At 41.1% G+C, this 25820-nt stretch overlaps 2 protein-coding genes across 7 annotated transcripts in view; one reads left to right on the forward strand and one right to left on the reverse strand.

Moving 5' to 3' along the window:
* Positions 1–556: 556 nt before the first annotated feature.
* Positions 557–19546, reverse strand: COPS4 (COP9 signalosome subunit 4). The gene is made up of 10 exons (XM_063310605.1): positions 19401–19546; positions 14760–14839; positions 13320–13471; positions 12246–12349; positions 10648–10801; positions 9744–9894; positions 5422–5592; positions 3370–3485; positions 1891–1975; positions 557–973 (listed from the first exon to the last, which is right to left on the reverse strand). The coding sequence occupies exons 1-10, from the start codon at positions 19472–19474 to the stop codon at positions 840–842; spliced, it is 1221 nt and encodes a 406-aa protein (XP_063166675.1). The 5' UTR covers positions 19475–19546; the 3' UTR covers positions 557–839.
* Positions 19547–19656: 110 nt separating this feature from the next.
* The window catches only part of LIN54 (lin-54 DREAM MuvB core complex component), a 29054-nt gene continuing 22890 nt past the window's right edge, over positions 19657–25820 (forward strand). For 5 of the 6 annotated variants that reach the window (XM_063310599.1, XM_063310602.1, XM_063310601.1 and 2 more), the window contains exon 1: positions 22706–22953. The gene's annotated coding sequence lies outside the window, so the exon portion shown is untranslated. Of the gene's footprint in view, positions 19953–22705; positions 22954–25820 lie in introns of those variants that run through there. The other variant, XM_063310600.1, reaches the window with a different exon arrangement.

Below are 25820 nucleotides of genomic sequence, written 5' to 3' on the forward strand. Positions count from 1 at the left end.
TCTACCAGTTCGGTATCTGCAAAATGCAATAGTTTTATATGTGCACTTATCTACAATCTATTGCACTTTGATTTTTTTAAACACAATACAATAAAAAATAGTTTTGAATGTGAGTAACAGATAGCAAGTAGGTAGCAGATTCCTATGTGCATTTTCTGCCTCTGTGGTCACGGAATGCAGATTAACCCGCTTTTCCCCATATGTCACCATCTGGATGCAGTTACTTAGACCTGGGCTTGTACTTCCAACAAACTGCCAGAAAATATTCATAGTGTACCATTGCAACTGGACCAGAATACATTCTCTAGTGACTTATATCAGATTCCAAGAACTACTGGCTAGAATCATAGTCAATTTCTTTGCCCATATTTCATCACTGCTCTGATTAGGGAGAGGACAGGTAAATATAATATTTCAGCCTACTTGGATAATATGCATCTGTAATATAAGATGCAAAGACTTACATCTTCAATGTTTAACACCTTTTAACTGGTTAATTTTTTGCAAAGACCAATAAAAATGCAGGAAATGAAGAATCCAGATACCAAGTAACTGATCAATTTCCATCCCATCTTTATTGGAGCAACTGTATCTAAAGAGAATGGAACTTCAATTTTCATAACACACAAATATTCACAAAGTTACATGGCAACCAAAATTTTAATATAAAACTTAAACACGTTTATATCCTTAAATTACCGCTTAAAAGAATGTTCAGGCTGTGCCACTATCAAGGTTCTTAATGGTAACAAGTAGAACCAAAGCCAGAAGTTCAATTTCTTAGGTTTATTTCACATTTTTAGAAAAAAAAATCCAAAGAATGGGGGGAAGATGAAAGTCTATTGAGCCATTTGAGCTTCCATAGCTTGTGCTGTCCATTCTGGAGCGGTCTGACTGATCTTCTCCAAGAGATTGTTAACTTGGAAGCAAAGTGACTGAATCTGTTTGTCCCATGTTGGTAAGGCTTCACGAGCTAAAAGGGAAAAAAAATCAAATAAGCAACAGCAGAATTTTCACTCTTGCAATCCTTCATCCTCATAAACGTAGTTTATTATAAATGACAAGCATTAGCAAATATTCTGGATGTTTTGGAACATGAAATTCACAGCATTCCCATTGTAAATAGACACTGCCATCTGGAGGTTGAAGGAAGAATCACTGTATGTTATACTGATAGCACAACTGCAAGATCTATATTAAGGCAAGATTTATTAAGTCATGCTGGCCACATGACCCGGAAGTGTCCTATGGACAACACCGGCTCTAAGGCTTAGAAACGGAGATGAGCACCGCCCCCTAGAGTCGGACACGACTGGACTTTACGTCAAGGGAAACCTTTACCTTTACTAAGAGGTATTAAGTCATTATTTCCAAAAGAACTTTTATCAGGCAAGATGTTTACCTCTGCTCCTAGTTATAGCCTTAGATAAAATGATGTGTTAGAAACTTAAATTAGTTACCCTTAACACAAGAGTTTAGCAAGCTGGTAAACAATATTGCCTTCTATTGAGTGATCTGGCAGACAGATGGTTATGTTCTTATCTACTGACACATCAATGCTGCCCACGGAGGAAAGAGTTTGGACTGATATGGATGGATCATGCCATCCCTGCTTTGGCCACCTGCTCCACTGCTATGTTGAATGCAGAAAAAACTTCCAAGCCAGTGTTTCTCAACCTCAGCAACTCTAAGATGTCTGGACTACAACTCCCAGAATTCCCCAGCCAGCCATGAAGTTGAAGTTGAAGTTGACAAGGTTGAAAAACACAGTTTTAAGCCCACGGGCTGATGAAGGAAGGATGGTCAGCCAATCCTCTCCAGCTGCTCACTTATTCACCTGGCGGAAACACCACTGTACATCTGGTTTCACTAATCTATAGACAAACTTACTTTCAAAGTGAACTATTCCATCTATTTGATCAATAAAGCCGTTCATGCGACCCTCGGTTATCATCTGGGAGGCTATCTTTTCTGCCTGAAAAAGAAAACCAAGCAGCACATCAGCTTTTGACAGAAACAGAAGGCTGGTCCTGATATGTTTTTAGGATACGTATGCGAATGTATCTAATTTACTTTTTCATCCTTCCAGAGACTTGGTATTGTGGGGAAAAAATGGGAGGAGGCAGCTCTGTTTCTCAGTCTCAGCAACTTTAAGATGTGTGGACTTCAACTCCCAGAATTACCCAACCAGCACTTTAATGTTGATGAGATCGAGAAATGCTGGTCTATAGGTTGAGCCTTGAACAAAAGGTGGGATATAGAGCTAACAAATCAGTGAACAATCCAAGCAAGTCCCAAAATTAATCTCAGGATGGGTCTGTGCGAGTCCTACATTACAGTGTAACTTAAGCGTTAGAAGAATTAGGCAAGAGCTTGCTGAGGAGTAACAGAGGCAATGAATAGGGCTGTTACATTCTAACATTAAAAATGAGAACTGGAAAACTAGACCTTTTCCAAAGTATGGAAGATGTGCATATAAATTATGACAAAAACATCTTATATTGTATCATCCCAAATTAATATGGCAACAAGTATCTTACACTGTACATGATTGTTTTTGGTCTTTGCATCTCTTGTAGTATGTCTGAAGTGTCCAAAGACTAGTTTTCCTCAGTTCTGACAGTTCTTAAAATCAGTTCAATTTAGTGTACAGGTAATCCTCAACTTACGACCACAATTGGGACTGGAATTTCCATCGTAAGTTGTTGCAGTCGTAAGTTGAGTCATCACATGGCCAGACCCGATTTTACAGCCATTTTTTACAGTGGTCAATAAATGAATCCAGCTTCCCCAATGGGCGTTTTTTGCCGTAAACAGCAAAAAACGTAGAATAACGCAATCATGTGAACGCAGGACGCTGCAACCAGTTGTAAATGTGAGCCAGTTGCCAAATGCCTGAAATGTGATAATGTGATCATGCAGGGGGGTGTGATGTTTTGTGATGCTTGGAAGTGCTTCACAGGCCATAAAGCACCCATTCTGAGCCTATCGTAACTTTGGACCGTCGTTAAAAGGACGGTTGTAAGTCAGGGACTCCCTGTACAGATCTTTTTCAACTTCTTATATAAACTCAACCATAATGCTATTTCCATTATCTGACTCTCAAAGATCCAGCATAATTTATTTATTTAATTTTAATCCCGCCTTTATTATTTTTATAAATAACTCAAGGCAGTGAACATACCAAATACTCCTTCCTCCTCCTATTTTCCCCACAACACCAACCCTGTGAGGTTAGTAGGGCTGAGAGGGAGTGACTGGCCCAAGGTCACCCAGCCGGCTTTCATGCCTAAGGCACGATTTACATGATAATAGTAATGATTTACAGTTTAGCAAAAGAAAGAATGAATCACTGAAAAATATATATACCTTGGCTGCAGGTATTTCTAATAATGCTCCAAGTTCTTCAAAGGTAATATTGTTATATAGTTTGCTTGCAGATAACAAATTATGTTCAATGACAGCTCTGTCCAAAATACTAGAACCTGAGGAGAAAAATCTATCTATCAGTATAAATTTAGCTACAAAACATGTAAATACACACAATGTATATAATACATACGCTCATACGTTATATATGTGTATATACGTGTTAGTGTTGTTCCATAAAAGAGAGAAAAGTAGAAAGGAATGGGTATACATTACTACAGTGAAACCTTCAATTGACAGTTCATCTGAGAAGGTGGGGGTCCATTAAATCCAAAAGTCTGTTAAATCTGAATGTACAGAATTTGCATCAATTTATGTCACTGGCATAATTATGTACTTGACATAAATGGCATCATTTGCAATAAAGCCTCAATGTAATGTAATGAACAAGTCTTTGATCTATGGTTTTAAACAACTGAGACTATTTGGGTAGACAGTTGAGCTGAAATCCTCTACTACTTACAAATGCCATTATACCATGCTCTGCCTTTTCTGTGTGACCCAAAAGTTCTACTGTCTAACCCAGTGTTTCTCAACATCAGCAACTTTAAGATGGGTGGACTTCAACTCCCAGAATTCCCCAGCCAGCATGCTGGCTGGGGAATTCTGGGAGTTGAAGTCCATCCATCTTAAAGTTGCTGATGTTGAGAAACACTGGTCTAACCCATGGACATTCACCACTGGTCCAGAGCAGTATCTGTTCCTGGGCTTCCTCTTCTCACAGATGTACTGCTGCTAACTCATGAGGGAGAGCTACTAGGACTGCAAATTAGGCCTCTCCATAATAGGAGCTCCATGTCTAATACTGTATCATGCCTTCCTTTTTCTGTTCCATCAATGAAGCTACAACTGCCAGAGGTTTGGTTCTGCTTGCACCTTCTTTCCCTGCTACAAAAAAGAAACAAAAATCCAGCCTGTTCTATAATGGACAGTTGCCTCTACTGCAAAATGTTCCTGGTTGCAAACAACAGACTTTAAATTTGGAGCAACAAGGGAGGGCTCTGATCAGCATAGGCACTGCCACCAGCAGTTCTGACTCTACCTTACCCTGAAGGGGCACCTCATACAGAGTGGAAGTAAAAGAATTAAAGTAACTTGCCTAGAAGTAAGTGTGAGTGTGTGTGTATGAATGAGATACAATATAAAAACAAAAACAGGTGGAAAGATAATCCTGATCCTAACCCTTACTGATTTGTATGGAATCTATTTCAAAATAAATTTTATCTAGTAACTAAGGCCAAAATTGGATGGAAACTAATATGGCCTACAGAACTATCATGATGTAACACAGATACCTAGATGAACAACAGCTATAACAAATGGAAGAGCAGAATGAAAAATAAACAGTTTGGAATGCAAAAAGAAGGACTTTAGGAAAGGAATTAGGAAGGCAGAATAAGAACTGGGTAGACAGAGGACAGACTGAAACCATAGTCAGAAATCAGCCATGAACAGTTCCTCTTTCACCTCTTTCAACTACAGCTCTAACATTCAAAAGAGGTAAATCCAGTGAAAAGTACAGAGCATTCTGCGCAAGCAGTGCAGAAGACTCCATGATCCTTCCAAAGCAGGCCATTCAAACATTCCTGCCCCCAGAACTTTCTATTCCAGAAGACAGAGCAGTCAGTCAGTCGCATAGTTCCATCCTTCGCCGTGTTCTATCCTGCCATTTTTCATATATGTATGCATGAAAACAAGAATACGGATTTTCCCCTCCAGACACATTGCCAGATTTTTGGTGGCCTTCACAATCCTGCAGCTTTGCCCAGCTTTGTCATTTAGGACAGAATCTCATTTCGTGTCAGACAGCCAGGCTGGGATTCATTTGAATCAAATGTGTGTCCCCAATACAAGACATCAACGTAACAGATTACCAAAGTACTCAATGAGCAATTAAGTTCATTTTGTAAATGAAGAAATGAAAAGGAAAAATATTGTATCCTATTCAATGTTTCAAATATGATACACTATATCAGGCAAAGATAAAAGTACCATCAGCTGTTGTTGCCTTTTGATGTGGCATGAGCATTGCAGCAAACTCTTGTAACTGGTTTCCTCTGATAATCCTGTCAAGATACATTTTCTCCAGTATGCCATAGGCTGCAAGCTGCTGGCATCTTTCATCCTTGAAGAGGGTGGCTAACATTCGGGAGCGCTGCTGTCCTGAAACGTAAGAAGAATACTACTAACTGCTCTAGCCCAGATACAGTGTGTAAAATCTGCAGTAGCATTTTTCTCAATTGATGGATTTGTGCTCCAATGCCAAATTTCAATCTGTCTGTCCAACTTTTCCTTGTGGTTAAGAAAAGATGCCATCAAAGATGACTACATGGACACAATTACAGGTAGTTCTTGTTTAGTGACTGCCTCGGACAGCAGCCACTCACAGTTACAACAGTGATGGAAAGTAACTTTGCAAACATTTACAACCTTCACAGTGTCTCTCTCAGTCATGTGTTCACCATTACAATCAGTCAGTATGTGTTGTCTTGTGCCTGACCACTTTTTCTCTCCTCCCCCCTCGCAGAGCAGAGGGATTGCTTGAACAAGCTACCTCTTCCTGAGCTGCTTTTCTCGGCAGGGCAGCCCATCCCTAAAAAGTGCTAAGGCAAGTTAACAAGCTCAGCTCCCTGGGGCTGGTAGCTGCTGCCTGTAACTGACAAGAACCTAATCGGTTTCACACTAAGGGTTTTCTTTTGCATCCTAAGCCTCAAGAACATTCCTTTCCATGTGTATTCCCCCTTGTATGCCTGCTTACTCTTTTGTAATCCCTTCCTCACCAAAGAATGTAAGTGCAAACATTAATTCTCTTCTTGCTAATTATCCCAGCACCAGGGTGAGCATTCCAAAGGGCGGGGGAGTGGGGAAAAAGGGCTGTAAGATTTGCCCTTTTACCTGGCTTCCTCTTGAGTTGAGTTTCCCCGCCATTTGGGCTCACCCGGCTGTTTGGGGTCGTATCCTTCTGATGCTGTAAAGCAAAGGAAAGCTGAAGTAAAATCATAAGCACAGTTGCAGTCACATAATTTTCACATAGCGACCACTTTGCTTAATGATGGAGTCACCAGAACTAATTGCGGTCGCTAAACAAGGACTACCTGTATGCAGTTTTCTTAGCATTGTATGAGAAGTGCTTTTACTACTTTCTTCCAGGATATTTTTCAACTTCTCAGTCTAGCCTACAGCTCTCATATCCCCAGCAACTTCCCATGCAAGTACTAACGAAGACTGACCTGCTAAGCTTCCAAGCCCAGACAAGGATGGAAAAAAACCCTATGTTCTTCTCTAGCAGTGCTACATTGATTCTGCAAAAAAAGGCTGCCCATATTTCTCCTCCTGCATTGGAGGACCTGCGTACAGAAACCCAGCCTGTAAGTCCAGTTATTACAGAACAGTCTGTGAAAGCTGCAGAGAATGTCTCTGAAAGTCTCACCTGCATTATTTTGGTCACATTTTTATGTTAATTATTTCTGCCATGTTTAACCCACCTCATTCATTATTCAAAAACAAATCGAGGGCAGGGACATAATCGCTCTGGAATGTTATCCTACCAAGATGATTGATTTCAATAATCATTAGGGTCTGTATAAAAATCTGTAGATTTCTCATGTATTCCACTGAAAAGGCAAATAATTTATAGTAGCCTAAGTAGTCAGATGAACCTTTTTACTATGGAAAGCATGTATTACTGCTCTTTAATTTTGTTTAGTTTCTCTTCATATCCTTGTCAAAGTTTTCCGTATCTGTATTCACTGTTGTCTAGTGGGCAGCTGGATTTCTCTAGCCCAGACGTGAGAGCCTTAGTTGAGACATTCAATAGAGTATCATTTTAAGAACCAATGAATGCTTACAAAAATCTGAAGTATATCTTTCTATATGGTTGCTTGAAGTCAGTAATGACTTAATGGCACATAATCAATCTATCAGTCATCAACTATTAGGACTGCTTACAAATGCAAAATAATTTAATTTTCCTCCTTTCCATAGTGTTTGCAGATAATAGAAATGTGATGCGTAGGATTCCTACGGCAGTGAGGAGACAACTCCATGGCAGGAAGATGTCTGCTTGCTAAGAGCCTTACTAACCCAATCTTCCAGCATTTCTCTTTCTCTCTCTTTACCTTTTTAAAAATAAAACCCAATTATACAGTGCAGATGAAAAACATGTATTCTTGCTGTAAATCAGGATGACTTTTTTCCTTTTTCAAAGTATGACTGAGGAACACTGTAGCCTTTGGGTCTTGCAGATCTAAGGCCTCCTCTGTCGGCCCGTAATGTTCCACACAGAGAGAAAATGGTAATTTCTTAAGGCAGGGTATGCATCATTGGGCTGAACGCTGCACTCTGCATTTTAGTTGTATGCTGGTCCCTGCTCTCTCAAACAGTAGGAAGGGCCAGGATAAAAACTCAGGTTAATGTAATTAAATCCAATTTTTAAAATAATAAATTTCCCATCTACTTGGCAACAGCTTTGGTTGGGTACCACAACCGAGGTTTCTGACAGCTACAAGTAGCCCTGAGGCTTCCATTTACACACTAAGTAATGCTATGGAAATAAACTTCCAGAGATGGGATTATAGCCTAAGATAAAGAATTATTTTATCAGGGAGTAAGTACTATTAATTATAGTTTTGCTGCTTCAATCAATCAATCACTCACTCACTCAATCACACTCAAGAGCCAAATATAAAACAAAATGTAAGTATTACAAATCCCGTTACACTAAGCAATAGTCATAAAAACATTCAACAACGATTTGCTAACAGAGTAATAATTTGTACTTTCCTAATTAATTCACAAGTTGTGTCCCTAATGTAATAGCCACCACCAACAATGGTTGGCTGTAGCAAGGATCACCTTGGAATTTCTATCAGGCCACACACTTGTAAAACATTCCAAAATAAGATCAGCCTGGTAGTTTTTAACATGGGCCAGGCCAAGTCCCAAGAAACCCCAATATAGAAATTACCAATCAGAACATGCTGCACCAATTTTGCCTCTTTGTCACCGCAACAGAAAATCTTTGTAGAAGAAGGATCCTCGAATCTTCCATTTAGCATGTGTGAGGGTGAAACGTTTAGTTTGGCCTTGGTAAAAGCCATCTGATACTTGCTATAATAAATTGCTTTTATTGCAGACTTACAGCAAGCCATCTGGAAGGTGTAATCACATTGAACATATACACTGAATAATGAACAAATTGATTTAGCTTTAGCTATTAAGAGCTAATTGATCTAGCTTTAGCGATTAAGCTATTAAGAAGAGCCAGTTTGGTCTTGTGGTTAAGGTGCTGGGCTAGAAACCAGGAGTCTGTGAATTCTAATCCCGCCTCAGGCATGAAAGCCGGCTGGGTGACCTTGGGCCAGTCAGTCTCTCTCAGCCCAACTCACCTCACAGGGTTGTTGTTGTGGGGAAAATAGGAGGAGGAAGGAGTATTAGGTATGTTCACTGCCTTGAGTTATTTATAAAAATAATAAAGGCAGGATAAAAAAATAAAATAAATAAAAATAAAATAAATTAACTCCTGTATATAAATATCCCATACTCTTTGTTTAGTGAAAAGTAAAACTTTATACTTCCTTTGAAACAGTCCATCAACAGATCTACAGTATATGTCAAATTTTCTGGGTTAGTAATATATTTAAAGAACTCAGAACTTATTAACTCAGGCAATCAACCAAGCAGCAAACAACAGCCCAATCAAGGAACTCCCAAGGAGAGAACAACCCCACTACCAACACAAGCAGGGCAAGCCATGGTATATAAACTGAGAACAAGGCCCACTCCCTCTTCGCACTGAAGATGTTACCTAGCCTGGCAATGAAACGTCTGCAAGAAAACAACCAGGCTCAGAGAACACCAAGGACTCTACAATTAAAGAACTGCTAAAACTGAAATTTGAGAGTTCAAGTAGTAACTCAATCGCTATTTTAAAAAAATACAGATTTTAAATCATAATTTCATTGCAAACAGCAGGCTTTAGTTTCAAGAGGGCACTGTCCAGTTTCAGGAAAGACTATGGCATCTAGAACACATCTTGGGACATTCATAAAAGCCCTTAGGAATATCTTTGCTTAGATGAATGCATCCATAGTCACAAACTATGGTCCCACAGTGGAAGCCCATAGCATTCAGTAAGTTTCAACTCATAGTAAATTAACCCTCAAACTTATATGTAAGAATTCAAGACTCATTTCTGTCCTTGTTTACAGCATTAGGAAAGTAGATTTTTATGTATGAGCCTCCTCAAAATGGCACTATGTATATATTCCGAAGATTCAAATAAAACTGAGTTAAATCTTCGTCTATCATTTTACCTGCTGAAGCTAAAATAGTACAATGCAAGGCATGCTTCAGGGCTTCGAGCCGCTCACTTTCATGGACTATGCTTTTATAAGAAAGCTCGTTATATCTTTGGGCAGCTTCAATGAATTTCCTCCTGTAGTCAAGAACACGAGCATAACATACCTGAAACGAGGAAAAACGTACAACTAAAATGCGTTTTGGCTGACAAAGTAGCATTTCTCACGATGCAGAATAGCATTTAAACAGCAATGAAAACTATCTCAGTGCTATTTTTAAATTAAAAATAATTAATTGAACAGCTTAACTACAATTAATTCAACTTTATTTGTCCTGTTCAGTTTGAATATTGTCATATATGTCTCCCTGGGGATGTTGCAGCTTCCATTCAATTCATCAATTCAGAGCAGCATGAAGGAAAAAAGAGTGTGGAAATAAGATTCGTCAGCAGGACATTTTGTGAAACTTTGCCTCTGCATATCAGCCCCACCATCAATTATTATTATTACTACTGAGTGAAGGGATATAGATTATTGGACAATTGTAAACCTAGAGGAGATCTGTGGAGTCCTTGGTGCTCTCTGAACTTGGTAGTTTGGTACCTAGTCAGGCAACGAAACATCTGCAAGCAAACAGCCAAGCTCAGAGAGCGCCAAGGACTCCACAGTTCAACCCTGAGCTACAGATATGCTCTTCTACTGGTACCAGAGGAGACCCTATAGATATAGTACATGCTCTAATGCCTATCACTGACAGTAAAAGCATTCTGTTTAATACAACAGACTGCCATGAGAACATATTAGACAGTACCCAAGAATAAGTAATAACTTTGCACGTAAGAAGCCATAATGATCAATAGTTTTGTTATAATCTAGCATTTTGTTCTCTTCGAAACAAAAGCTATTATAAGTATTTCACCTTATAATGAATTTGTAACTGCTCATTGGTCGATTCATTTTGAAGAAGAGATGCCCTGTTGATATAAGCCTCAGCCTGAACAGGATCATCATCCTCCAGGTATAGCCGGGCAATTTTCAGATAAGTTTCCAGTTTATAATCCACATTGTACTGCCTTGAATAGTGAGGAAAAAGATGTAGAGTTTCAGTCTTATATTTGAACTGGATCACACTTACTTACTTAACTTATTTATTAATTATTCAAACTTAATTACCACCCATCTCCCCCAAAAGAGGGACTCTGGTATACTTGCAAAAAAAGTATACTTTTTTGCAAGTATACTTAAACAGTCTGCAATATTTTACAATAAAGCACAGAATTGTACAAATAAAAAACTGGAGATGGTTATGTTCAATAATACATGACAAATTCACACCTTATCTTGACTAAATAGCTGGTACTTCTTCCAGGAAGAATGAGTGCCCCCCCCCCCGGGGGTGGGGGGGAGCCCTTCTCTTTTGCTGGAGCACAGAGTGAAGCACAGTCTTTTGAACTACATTATGCCCTGGTTTGCTAATTCCATTCCAAATCAAAGCAATATGCCTAGCACAGCAGTTCAGAGTCATGTTGTCTTTTTTAGTATCTGAGAAATAACTATTCAGAGTCAAAAACAGGCCTGATTTCATATGCTAATGACAACATTGTAAAGCAAATGAATTGATTTCTGATGTAATCTCTATTCCAATTATTTTCCATCCATCCTATCTAAATCACATCCAACCAACTAAACGGTCACAAAGCTTAAACAAAAACCAATCAAGTGTACCAACAACACAACACCACAAAGCACAAAGCCTTTAGAATTTTGTTTTTAACAAAAAGACCAAAAGTTTCAAAAGACAAATTCAGAGCTTCATTATAATGCCTTAAAGAAGTAGGCTATTAAAATGCAGTTGGCACAGAACTGCATTCTTTTGTAATCAGGAATACAAGAACACTATCCTGTCAAAATAGCTCAGTTCTAAGTATTACCAAAGTAAAATTTCTCCCAAGTTACCTCCTAGCTAAGGCCTTTTTCAGGGAGCAATATACATGTAGTTTGCCTTTTGGGGGATATTTTGAGTTCCTGGTCTGTTTACTGCGGTGTTTCTCAACCTTGGCAACTTTAAGATGTGTGGACTTCAACTCCCAGAATTACCTGGCTGGAGAATTCTGGGAGTTGAAGTCCATTCATCTTAAAGTTGCCAGGGTTGAGAAACACTGGTATAAGTATTCCCTAGCTGATATTTCAGCTAAGTTCTAATTAGGCCAAACTCACTTTAGCTTCCAAGATCAGCCATGTGCTGCCACCTGCTGAGATGAGCATTCTGACATACCATTAAAAAGACACAAGGATCCCAACCAGGATAAGAAAAGGCTTTCAGAAGCTTGCTGAAACTAGTTATATGTTTCTGCTTCAAAGATAATTGTTGAAAAAGGCTCAGAGACTTTTCTGCACCATATTGTGACAGAGCAGCAATAACAACATAATCACTTTAGAATAAAAAGTACTGAAGAAAGGACAAAGAATATACCAATAATTCTGTGTCAAACAAAAAGGGATAACTGTTCTATTTACTTTTGTCCCGTTTCAAGAGGAATCCCCACCAGCACTTGTGCTGCATTCCGCCAATCTTCTTCTTTCTCATAAATTGATGCAAGATGTTGTCTTATAGAAGCAACCTGCAGGGAGGAGGAAGGGAAGGAGAAGGCATAGGATAAACTATAACCCACATCTTATCTGAAAGACATCTATTTTCCAGTGGCCTTTGTGCTTGTTTCTCCTTTATCCCATCCAACCAACCATCAACAAACTTTGACAAGATCCTCACTGATATAACAAATATATTGAGGAATTTATTTCCCCAATATTTGAAAATGAACCTGTTAACTAGGATTCAATGTATTGCAGGATGAACGGCCTTGGTAACAATAACATATTTAAATAATCAGATAAATGACAATTCTTATTTACGCAGGAGTGATCAACACTAAACTACAAAATGAAATCCACCAACAGGGTAGATCCTAAGAGATTTTTGCTACAGTTCTTTTTGGAATGAATGTTTGTTACAAAGAATCCAATAACAAACAAAATAATGAAGAAAGAAAACAGCATACATTTTGGCATTTCATGGCAAACAAGTCATTCGACAAATATTTTCTTCCTACAGTTCTTTTTAAAATCCTTTTAGAGGTCTGCTCTTGCATCGAACCAAAGTATGTTCGAACAACTTGAGAAAGTAGAATTAGACCATTTGCAATACAAAACAGCACAGTAGCATAAGCATGTTCAGAGGACCATGTATCTAATTTCAAAGTTGAAACAAACAAAAATAAGTGGTTAATCAAGTGACCAATGAAATGCTTCCAGTGCAAACATATACTAAATATTAGTCATATATAACAGAAACCCATAGTGGGGCAATGGGACTTTCAATTCCTCTCCAACCTTCAGTCCTCTTTCCCCACAGCACACCCCTCCCTGTGACAAACCCCTTAAAATCTGATTGTTGATGATCCTACAGTCCTCCGAAGCACATCTTAAGGGCATTGGGGAAATTACAAGGCGAAAGACAAACTGTTCCCTCCTGTTGGAAGACTGTCAGTAAGTGTAGGCCACAGGGTTTTATCCATGACGTCTCATTCTTACCTGTTCCTCAAACGAAATTACACGAGGCTGGATCTTTTCCAATGTGAAGTGGTAGATTTCTTTGGCTGTACTATCAGGAAGATTTGGAAGATGTGTACAGAAGTCTGTCAGCAACTGGCGTGAAATTACTAAACTGACGTTTTCATTTACCACTGATACAAAAGACACAAAGGGAAAATACTATAAATTCATGCTTGGGTTGTCATTTTAAACAGTCCTCTGATCATAACCCATTTTCTTATTAAGTCCAAACAATTATTAAGCCAACCAGGACAAACAAAACATTTATTAAGCCAACCAGGGCAATGTTTTCAGCAGATGGACCATCTAATGATTGCATGGGACATAAAACATCTGCACCAGCACACCAGAGTCCTATTCTACAATATTGCTTTGCTCCCACAATGTCAAATTATGTAACTCAGAAGCAAGCAGATAAGAATCTGCTGAATCTGCCACAGCACAAGCTATTCACAACAATAATTACTTCTGGTGTTCAAATATTTATGCTGGTATGATTATTTTGAAGAGAGATCCACCCTGGACTATTTGAGAAATACTCAGAAATTTTACTGTAGTGTTTCTTACAGTATTTCTAACCTCCCTTGCTTTTTTAAAATTTATTTTTAACAATAAAAAATTTGTTACAAATAAAATAAAATTTATTTTTAACAAAAAAAGTCCTAAGCACTTTTTCTGAAACAGAACTTCCATTCTCGTAAGTATCTATGGTACACAGAAATAGTGATAACCACATTCCATAGTTACAAAAGGTGGGCCAATTACATACAATCTCTCATCATAAAAAAAAAAATTAAAGGACACTTTTTACCCATAGGAAGGCATTACATGCACAGGAACAAGCAAGCCAAATTACTTGTTAAGAATTCAGGTTGCTGAAACTCACATCTCTATAAACAAGAGACTAAGAACAAAGGAAAAAAAGTGCCAGAGCAAGTCAGAAAGTCAGCTTTTCACTAATCACAGGGTTGCAATCTGAAGCATTCTTAGCAGGAGTAATTCCCAGTGGGCTTTACTACAAAGACATATATTCAACAGAGAACTGCAGTGTTTACTAAGAACAACTATGAAATCACTAGAACTTAGTTATAAATTTAAAGCCAGACATGTTAAGCTTTCCATGTATAGTAAAACTGTTCCCACTGTCGGTTCTTCTACAATGCCCGTTTTGTAGTACTCCAAGGGCTACGCAGACTAATAGGATGATGAAAAATGTTAGTCAAGAAATAAATCCCTTCAATTTTACTAAAATGTCCAAGTGTTCATACTGTACTTAATCATTAATAAAGTCAAAACTTTGTAAACATCTAGCTAAATATATAATTGTGATACTACTCAATTATTTCCTTCTCCTGACTGCAGTTCAGTATGTTCCCACAGTGCTGTCATGCAACACCAAATGTAGTTTAATAAACTCACTTGCTTCTACAAAAGCTTTTAAAGCTTCCAGTTGTTCCACTCCTGAAAGCTGAATTGCTTTCTCCAATATCTGTCGATACCTGCCAAAAAGTTGTAAAAATAAGTGGCAATTAAGTCTACATCCTAAATAGGAACTTTGTATTTCATTTCTTCCAACTTTTATATACTACTATACAAATAAGCTTGAATGCTTTTTCTTAACTTATAAAGGTTATCCTATTCTCCTTTACTTCAGTTCCTTATCACTCTTGGAACTTTGTTTTTGACAGGCAGCAGATCTAAAATCTGGGTGACCATTTTGTTTTCAGAATAGAGGGGCTATCCTTCTGTTTCTGTTTTTTTGAATAAGAGTGTTGGATGTAATCTTACACTTGCAATTTATGCAACCTGCAGTTTCCATCAAAGAGATGCCCTCAGCTCCCAACATATTCATGCAGTTTTTTGGCTGAAATATGGAAATGATTTGCCACTGCCATCTTCCTACAACATTAGGATTCCCTAATGGTATCTCATTCCAGCATTAAGCAGGTCCAAACTTTATTTATCTATCAAATTTTATCACTGCCCATCTCCCCACAAGGAGGGACTCTGGGCAGTTTAGCGAGCTTGCTTAGATAATGAGCCCAGTTGTTCAGGAGGTCAGGCAGGTTCTGCCAGACCTCATTAGCTAAAGAACCTTGTTTCGATTTGCCATTTTTCAAATTCTTTTACATGTTTGCACTGTTTGTTAAGAGGAGTTCTGGAGAACTGAGAATATTGCACAATTTTTGTGTCATTTTGGTTAGCTTTGCTAGAAGTACTCAGTTATATGTTTTAATATTACGTGATTGTACAAAAAAGTGGGTTGATGTTTAAAATCAGTTTTACATTATTTCTTGAACTCACAATAAAACCAATATCCAATGTCCACAGAGTGCTGCCAAAATACAGAAGTTTCTTCAGAATGTCATGACCCTCCAAACTGTTTTAGAATACATTGCTTTTCCTTCAACATGATGTGACAGAATGAGTTGCCATGATACAAGAAACTGCTGTTCTCAGAACTGTAAATGTTCAGGGTAAAGGTTGTTTTCTTTGGTGGTCTGACAGGGACATGGCTGAAGGCATGAAGATGGTTAGAAAAAATCCTAACTCCTTGGAGCACCTACAATTTGGAATAAGGTACAGTATATGCTTTTTGGAGACAATGTATATAACAGCCATAGTAAGTAGGTGGGGGGTGACTTCAGGGCCTACAGGAGATGTTATTGGACAACAGGGGACTGAGAAGGAGTAGTGACGAGATGAGCAGAGGATCCACAGCTAAAGGGTGGAGAATCGGGGGATATCTACGGCAGACTGAAAAGGAACCAAGTTGACAGTGGAAGACACAAATATATAACAAGGCAGCCCCGGACTATCACCGGAGGGCAAAAAAAGGCAGTCAGGTGCTGGCAAAGGGGTTTAGAGTAAAGGTACTCCTCAACTTAAGACCATAATTGGGACCATAATTTTGTTGCTAAGCTATGCAGTTGTAAAGTACGATGTCACATGACTGCATCTCTTAATGACGGCAATCCCGGGCAGTCCCGGGTGCCGTTGTAACCCCAAGACACGCCAGTCATTAAGCAGGAAGAGGTGGGTGTCCCAGGTAAGGAGCATGGGGAGTGCCACTGTGGGGGTTGAGGAGGCCTGGGAGGGCCGGTGCATGCCGCACACGAGTTGGGGGCGGGGGGTGCTGATGTGTGGCACGAACTCAGGAAGGCCGGGGAAAGAATGTGCTGCAGTTCAGGAGCTTCTCGGCATGCCATGGCTCTGGGGCTGCAAGAAGCCCCTGAGCTGCGGTGCAAAGCCTCCCCTGGAAGCCTCAGCTGCCCTAGCCTGGCTCAGCAATACAGCACAAAGGGGCTTCCTGGTGTGCTGTGGCTCCGGCTCTGGGGCTTGGTCAGCAGCAGGAGCAAGAAGACAGTGAAGATCAGCTAAGGTGGCAGGGGCTGCTGAGTGGCCAAACAAAACAAAAGGGCATAGATGGGGGGGAGACAGGCGGGTGGGGGAGTTGAAGCGCCCCTGCAGTTGTTAAGTGCGGGCAGGCTGTCAAGCACTCGACTTTTATTCACGTGACCATGGGGAAGCTGCAATGGCTGTAGCTTCGGGGACCTGTCCTAAGTCCCTTCGTTCACAGTGTCGCTGTAGCTTTGAACAGTTGCTGAACAAATGGCCGCTGAACAAATGGCTGTAAATTGAGGACTGCCTGTAGAAGAAAAATGTGAGTGTGTTCTCTTTCTTCCCCTGCTTTAGGTAGCAGGTGGCTTTTCTACCTTGAGGCAAAAGCAAAACTAGCTAAGAAAGGAATTAGGATTCCAAAGCATGAAATTACATAAGCAAAGGCTGGGAAAAGGGAGGAAGCAAAAGCAATGTATGGTTGATACTTAGGAAATTTTAAGGAACTTTTAGAAAGATGCCTGATAAATGCATATAGAATATTTTTGTTATGTTAACCTTATAACTAGATATTAACATGTGCACTAACTTAGAATGGAAAGAGGACATTGTATATAGACATAAACTGAATTAATTATTTATTATAATCCATTGTAAAGAATAATAAATGTTATTTTGATTAATATCTCAGCTGCGTGTGTGACTGAATTGATCCCTATCCTTATATAACTTCTTACTCATGCTTTAAATGCTTTTTAACTTGAATGCAGGATAAAAATACTAAGTTTCTAAAAATTCTTGTAACATGCACTGGAGATTACAGGAGGTAAATTTATTCTGAGAGCAGTTTGCCATTCTACAGATACTTTCAGTCCAAAGAGAAACTCTAACATCTAACACTTCAGGTATTTTTCCTCCTGTAATGAACTGAAGGGGGAAGTCTTCAACTATTGCAGCAACAGGCAGTCAATTCCTGGAATCTGCCTCAGTTTAGTCAAGTCCATGTTTTCTCTTTCCCACCTTTCCTAGACAGAAATCACCATCTTATGAAAATTGTCTTCTTTAGCAACACGCTCTTTAGCATTTAACTTGTCCACAGTGGATTTGGGGAAAGAGGATAAAAAAAAAAAGGTCAGGATAGCTGGTGCAGCACTGCAACTTGAATCCTGGGCCTTTCATATGTGTTGGTAGACATGCTGTACAAAGGAGCAGGGCTTCAATTGAACTGTCATGAATACCACTTCTCTGTTTTTAACCCTTCCCTCAGATACTGCTGCTTATATAATATTGTTAATCTCAACCCTGACGATACTTGGATGAACCATTCTGACTATCGGCAAATACTCTGCTATCTACATATGGAGCTGATTGTGGTGGAAGATGGGGGGTATTTTCAAATAAAGTCAAGTCTCATCTGAGCCAAGCTCAACTCTTGGTGACTTCATGCCCATAGTGTTTTCCTGGCAACAATAAATAAGCAATTGACATTGCTTTATTCCAGCAATTCCAGGTTTTTTTTTAAAGTTTTCCAATCTAGCCTACAAACTTGCTATTCTATGGAGGTCTCCTATCTAAGTAGTAACCAGTTCCCACCCTGCTTAGTTTTTTGGGATTATCCAGAACAATACACTTTTGACTCAGATCTCCCATCGTGCCCTTGAACCGCAGCTTGGTTTCTACCAACTGTCAGATGAACATGCTTTACACTTAAAAAAGCACTAAAAATGCTTCTGTTTCAACAGTCCCCTATGAAGTCACTTTAAAATACATTTTCATCTGTTATTTTGATTAATGGAGAGTTGTGGTTTGGTGTTGTGGTTAAGGTGCTGGCCTAGAAACCAGGATATTGTGAGTTCCAGTCCCGCCTTAGGCATGAAAGCCAGCTGGGTGATTTGGGGCCAGTCACTCTCAGCCTAACTCACCTTACAGGGTGGTTGTTGTGGGGAAACTAGGAGGGAGGAGTATTATGTGTATTTGCTGCCTTGAGTTGACCAAATATATATATATATAAAAGGGTGGGATAAAAATCGAATAACAATAATATTACAGGTCATGGGTTGTTTTGGTTATTGGCTTGTTTTATAATTATAATGCTCTGACTGTAGCGTATTATTGGTTGCCTTATTCCATGTTTGTACAGAGCTAAGTTATAAACCCATAATAAGAGCCAGTCTGGGGTAGTGGTTGCTGAGCTACAGACCATGAGTTCTAGTCCTCCCTTAAGCATGGAGGCTGGGTAGATGACTTTCTCTCAGCCCAGCCCACCTCAAAGGATTGTTGTTGTGGGAGCATTATGTACACATCCTCGAGTTTCACAAAATAAAGGTGAGATATGAATCCAATCATAAATAAATAGATGAAAAATAAAATACATCTGCTATGAACCTGCTGCTGCTGCTGCTACTCGCTGCCATTCCGTTAATTTATTTCTCTGCTGGATGTATGTCCTCATGTGTGTTATCTCCACATCAATAACCCGGAGAGGACGTTGGGCTGAGAAAGAGTGACTGACCTGACCCCGGGTCTCCAGCTCCGAACCCCAAACTAGTCACTCGGTCCTGTAGGCCCATCCGTGGTCTCCCTCGGCTAATAACCCCACTCCGGCCTTCCCAGTCTCTCAGAATCGAGACCCGCTCCGGCTTCTTTATCTCTTCCCACCCCTGCCCGATCCGCTATCAGCAACCGGGAGGGGAAAAACGGCTGTTGGGGCGCTTCACTCACTTCCCTGCCAGGTCCTTGTGAGAGCCGCTGGAGCTCATGAGTTGGGTCAGCTCCTGCCTCACGGAAGCCGCCATCTTGCTCGCCCGGTTTCCAGGCTCGCCCGTCCCTCTGGGAGGGGAAGGCGGCACGGCCTCCGACGCCGCTGCGTAACCACAGAGCAGGCCCGCCTAGAGCGGATGGGCGCTGGTCTTCCCCGGAAGCGCCGGGGCGGGAGAGAAAGAGGCGGCTAGCGACAGGTGGGCGGGAAGAACGCCGGAAGTCGGGTGAGCTTTGAGGAGGGAAGGCGGGAGAATGGAGCGTAGGGGATGAGGCTCCGTAGGGGTGGTGCGACGTCGGTTGTCAGGGCGCCGTAGCGGGCTATTATGGGATGCGGCGGCGTCGGAATGGCGCTGGGCGCGTGATTTTGAACCGACGCGGAGCCTGCCGCCAGGCTCGGCTGCTGTTGTGGCAAGCCGGCCGCGCGCGGGAGCGAGCCCCGGCCAGGCGCGCGCCGGCGGGGCGGACGGGGAGCGAGGGAGAGAAGCGAGCGCCGCGCCCGCGAGGCCGCCGCAGGTGAGTGCCGGCGTCGGGCGGGCTGAACGGCTAACGGTGAAACGGGGAGCGAGCGCCTTGACAGGACCGGCCCGGCCTGCCCGCGGGCTGGCGACGAGCGGGGAGGGAGGCTGCCCGAGCAGTGGCCGCCCTTCGCCGCTAGCCTCTCCCTCCGCGGGGCGGGGATTGCCAGACCCAGGTTGGGAGCGCCGTGGGGACCACAGCCGGTGTCCGAGGCCCCCGCCGCAGTGCTGAGCTCGGGGTGCCTTCCCAGCCGTGGCGAAAGGCGGCCTTCGCTTTATGGTGGGCAACGAGAGGAGCGCAAGGGGCGGCGGGCTGGGTTTGCCAATCGACCTTTAGCAATGATCGCAGATAGACGAGCGTAACTTGACCGTAGGTGTTGCTCGGGGGCGGTATTCTCAAGTACTTGTCAGTGCTGTGAAAAGATAAATCGACAGAATATTTACTTAGCTTCCAAAAACCCCCTAACGTATCTATTGCTGGAAATGATACTTGGTCGGAGGAGGCTTTGCTTGCTTGCTCTTTCTTTCTTTCTTTCTTTCTTTCTTTCTTTCTTTCTTTCTTTCTTTCTTTGGGGGAGAGAGAGAAAAAGTTAAAGAAATTTTGTTTGCATACGTAGCTACCTGTCCTGTCATTTCCTTTAGAGGTTAGCAACTTTATGTAAGGTGCAGAAAAGGAGTGAAAAGGAAGTCAAACAATGAATTACGAGATAAGAAAGGGAAACCTAAACAAATCCTAGTGGGCACCAGCATCATTCAGTATCTCTTTCTATAACTTTCTGTCTTTGCAAACTATTCTTGCTTCCACCACTTCATTCATATGTTGCCTTTTTTTGTTATTTTTGATCAAGATTCAGAAAACAAGTATGTTTTGTAATAAATGAGAGAGATTTTCTTTGCTATTAAAGGAGTCTTAATCCATTCTTCCTGTCATAAATCTCTTAGTTGTCTTTTTCTCCTACTTTTGCAAGTGCATTTCAGTTCAGTAGAATTAGTAGTATCTACTGAAACTACTTACGATCCATTCCTCACAAAGCAATAAAATGAGCCAATGGAGAAATAAGTTTATATAAAGCATGTGCACTTGCTGTGGGTGGGTGGAAGAATATGTAAATAGATTTGAAAACAAATACGAATGTTGTCTAATAAGTTGCTTTACGACTGCGTTGATTCTGCATACATGTTATTTGGAGGATGGGGTAAGTCTCCTGAGTACTTAGAGCCAAATAGTGATGTCATGTTAAGAACTTAATCCTTTAATAAGGCTGTGCAACTTCTTCAGTCCAAGGACTGCATTTGGCCTTTCTCTGGCATGCCAGGGACTAGACATTAAAAAGTAGGTGACACCAAGATAAAAGTAAAATTTGATTTTCATTCATCTGTGGGGGCTCTGGAGGCTAAACCCAAAATGTTCAGGGATTGCATGCAGCATTGGGCTACACATTGTGAGCTACTGGTCTATAGTATAAATGTTTTAAATGTAAATTAAACTGGGATTAATTTTGTTCCATCTGGATCAAAGCCAATTTAGGAAATGGAATCAGGCTTTTATCCTAATTTAGCATATAAGTGCTGGCATTCAAACTATTTTATAACTGCTGAAGTATAAGACTGATAAACATGTAATATTAACATATACAGAATTTTCCTTGCTATTTTATATGATATGATTGCTGTGGCCAGTGGGTTGGCAAGACATTCATGCTGATGAGAACCTAGTGCAGGGAAGGGAAACCTAAACTTGTCCAGATGTTGCATTGTTGTAATTTGGCAACAACTGGATAATCACATTTTTATTGCTGGTATAATGTGTGTGCACAGTATTTATGCTTGTGCTTTTTTGTGGTATAGCATGAGTCTTAGGATTTTTGTCATGAGTGTGCTTTACAGAATAAGTTGCATATATTCATGGGTTTAACGTTTGCCATATTACAGTGCCATTTTAATTTGACTATTAAGAGGAGGTGTGCTAACTGCTTATAGAAGCAGTGCCTGTCCTTCAAAGAAACCCAAGGCTCAAATTCTGTGTGCAATTTCATAGCTGTAAGCTTCTTTGAAGTCAGATTTACTTGTGAGTAGATATGTAATATGTTAGTTGTTAACTCAAGCATTGTAGTTCTTTGCAAAGAATCTGTTTGGTTTCCTGTTTTGCTTTAGTTTGTTTTAATGATTGAGTTTTATTCTTGAGAATTTTGCAGGTCACCCAAGGAAATATTTTCTGAGTGAGATACCGTACACAGTTTTGTACCGCAGCACACGTATCTTTGCTCTTGTATTTCTATACTGTATTTTCAAGTTCTTAAAGGTCAATTTCTATTAACATTAGAAATGGCAGCTGCTGGATATTCTCCCTCAGGTTTAAAAATACTTTCCGTGCCATTTTTAATACAAGAAACTGGATCATGGGCAAGATCTGTCCCGTATATTCAAGATGAAAGGTTCTGCCTCATAAATCCGCCACTTTTTCAGCTGTGCAAACCACTGTAGTCTGTTAAGGTGCCGCAGAACTTGAGGCGGCCGACCCACCCGATTGCTCTTCTGGAGCGACTCCCGCCTCGTCGCGCAGCTGCGCCTCCGTCCCGGGGCGCAGCTCCTTTGCCCGCTCGGGCGCCGTCGGACCGAAGCGCCTGGCGCTGGCAGGGCACTTTCCCGGTCCTCCTTTCCCCGCGGTGGGCGGGCTTCCCTCGGCGGGGCGGGCTCCGGGGCGGGGGCGAGCCCGGAGGGAGGAGGTTGGGGTTGTTGCGGAGCTGGGCTGCGAGGGTGATGACGAAGTGAAAATGGCGGATCTTTCGAAATCCTATCCCGGCCCTTGACATTCCAGAAGCAGTAGCTCAACAGCCTGAAGAGGCTCTGCCCGCTGCTGCCAGCAGCCCTCCAGCTGCAGATCGGCCGCTCCCCCCACGCCCCGCTAGTTAGACCCTCAAGGCGGGAAGCCCCCTCCCTGCCTGCCCGGAGCTGGAACCGACCAGCCTGGAAGGACTCGCGGCTGCGTCCCCGAGAGGGTGAGCGACGGGCGCATCGAGGCCTGGGGAGCCGCGGATGCGCCGGGAAGGGGGCTGAAGCCGCCCCAGCGGGTCCTGCTTGGGATGCAGGTGTTCCTCCGCCGAAGCGCCCTGGTGTTGCTGCTGGTTTGGGGCTCTTGGGGCCTAATTTTCTTCCCAAGGGCTGATTGAGAGCTGTCCAGCTGTGCCACAGTTACCTTCGGGGTCAGCTGGGAATGATAGGACTCGGGGGTGGGGGGGGCGTTTTTTCTGGAGGAATACGGGCTAGAGCTTGCTGGCTAGTCTCCGTTGTCTAGGACGTATTATTCATCCTTTGCTGTACAGGGTAGTGAAGAATATTTGTAAATCAAGCTGCTTGTGGGACACAGAAGGGTCTTAAAAACTAATTTCATAGCTGCTCAGTCTCATTAATGGGTGTGTTTCGAAGTCATCTCTTTTAATTAGCACTTGTGTCGCTGGTGACAACAAAGAAAGCTTCAGCCTATGTGCGGCTCTTTGTATTAAATTTAAGTGGATTTTTTTTTTAAAAAATTCCCATTAACTTTGTTACACTGAGCTTTCTTCACTTTTCAATCAATAAACGAAGTTGTAAAAGAAAAGTTATTAGGAAAAATGGCATTTTTTTTCTTTTTAATAGGAGGCTGTGGATGTCTAGGGTGATTTAGGGCAGCTTCTGTTCCTGGCAAAGTAATAACTGTAGATGAATAACTATTGCATATAATGCCTCTGGAGGAAAAACATTTTTATTTAACAACTCAGTTTAGCAACAAATTAATCTGACCATTGTTGTTTGGCTTATTTCAGGCTAGAACCATTTCTATATGAATCTGTGTCTCTTCAGCTATTTGAACTTCATAGCATCTATATTTTATAGATCTTATAATGTGATTAAATGATATATGGGGTGATATTATACCAGAAAATAATTAAATATTATGTGTTCAAGTGATGTATTAGAAACAAAGATGCCTGATAATGTAAACAAGGAATTCTTTTGTATCTTCTTCTTCTACAGTTGCATTCAAAGGGCCTTATGGTAAAATAATACAGAAGCATAAAACACAATTAAATATAAGGCATTTCTGTATATAAGGCATTATATAATATATTGTATAATATACAATATAAGGCATTTCTACCAGTCTAGAAAAGAACTGTGCTTGTTTTTGAATTCTGGGTACTCTACTATTTGCTGGAATATTTCTTATCTCTCTTAATTTTCAAAAAAGTGCTATTTGGCAGAGGTATAGAACTGTCTATATTTAGATAATTATATCAGCCTTATATTGTAGGCTGTAAAATGGAAGCCAACATAGTCTGCAGATTACTTGCCTGTTTTGGTTATATGTGGCGCTGCGGGTTAAACCGCTGAGCTGTCGATCGGAAGGTCGGCGGTTCGAAACCGCGCGGCGGGGTGAGCTCCCGTTGCTCGTCCCAGCTCCTGCACACCAAGCAGTTCGAAAACATGCAAATGTGAGTAGATTAATTGGTACCGCTTCGGCGGGAAGGTAACGGCGTTCCGTGAGTCATGCTGGCCACATGACCCGGAAGTGTCCTATGGACAACGCCGGCTCCAAGGCTTTGAAACGGAGATGAGCACCGCCCCCTAGAGTCGGACACGACTGGACTTTACGTCAAGGGAAACCTTTACCTTTACCTTGGTTATATGTAATATTGGGCTATTCTTAAGTAAAATACATCCAAATATCACGTTTACGTTTTAAAAAACTATACAACCAATCTTCTACCTGTAATATACATTGATAAGCCTGAACATGAAATCTCAATTAGAACAGATTTACAGGTAGTCCTTGCTTAATGACAGTAATTGGGACTGGCAACTCCATCACTAAGTGATGCAATCATAAAGCTCAATGTCATGTGACCACACTGACTTATGACAGCAGTTGCGGCAGTTCCAGTTGCTGTCGTTAAGTGAATCCTGCGTGGTCAGTAGGCGCAATGTCATGTGATCGCCATTTGTGACCTCCTGCCAGCTTCCCCGTTGACTTTGCTTGTCAGAAGCCAGCAGCGAAGGTCGAAAATGGTGCTCATGTGGCTGCAGAATACTGTGACCATTGTAACTGCGAGCCAGTTGCCAAGCGCCTGAATCGCGGTCACATAACTGTGGGGACACTACAGCAGCCTCAACTATGAGGACTGGTCGTAAGTCTCCTTGTTCAGCACCATCGTAACTTCGAGCAGTCAGTGAAAGAGTAGTCATTAAACAAGGACTACTTGTACTAAAATCAACAAGGCTTAAATAAATTGGACAGCACTGGACTTCAGGGTTTAGTGACCGCGGTCTAGAGAACAGATTTCTTGATGTTTTGGCCTGCAACTGCGGCTAGCATCTTCAGAGGCAAAGTGGTCTGCAACCCTCCTCAGTTGCCTGTGGTCTGCATAGTGTGAGCCCTGAAGCCCAACAGTGCCCAACAGATACTGGTCATGAAAGCTTATACTTAAAGAAATTGTTGCTGTTCTATTACATATTATGTATTGTAGTTTTATAGTGCCTGATAATAGCAGTTCATTATTATGTCCAATTAATTTTAATGCATATATCCTGACTATCTGGGTCAAGCCTGCCTATTTTTTTCAGTATTTGTATCCTCATTATACAAATTTTATGATTTAATGCTTGATGCCCCTTCATAGTACTCTGCAAATTGTATACACAAAGAGGGGATTTGCTGCTTAAGACCAAACATGTATCAAGCCCCAATAAAACTTAAGAAGTTGGGTAACTTTCTTTTTCATTCATCGCATATTATAGTTTATTTGCTTTAATATTTCTAAACCTTGAAATTTCAAAATAGATTATAATTATGCATTGCCTTTTAGAAAAATGAATGCCGTAGAGAGAG

The sequence above is a fragment of the Candoia aspera genome, chromosome 8 (genome assembly GCF_035149785.1).
Source record: "Candoia aspera isolate rCanAsp1 chromosome 8, rCanAsp1.hap2, whole genome shotgun sequence".
In the NCBI taxonomy this organism is placed as follows: Eukaryota; Metazoa; Chordata; class Lepidosauria; order Squamata; family Boidae; genus Candoia; species Candoia aspera.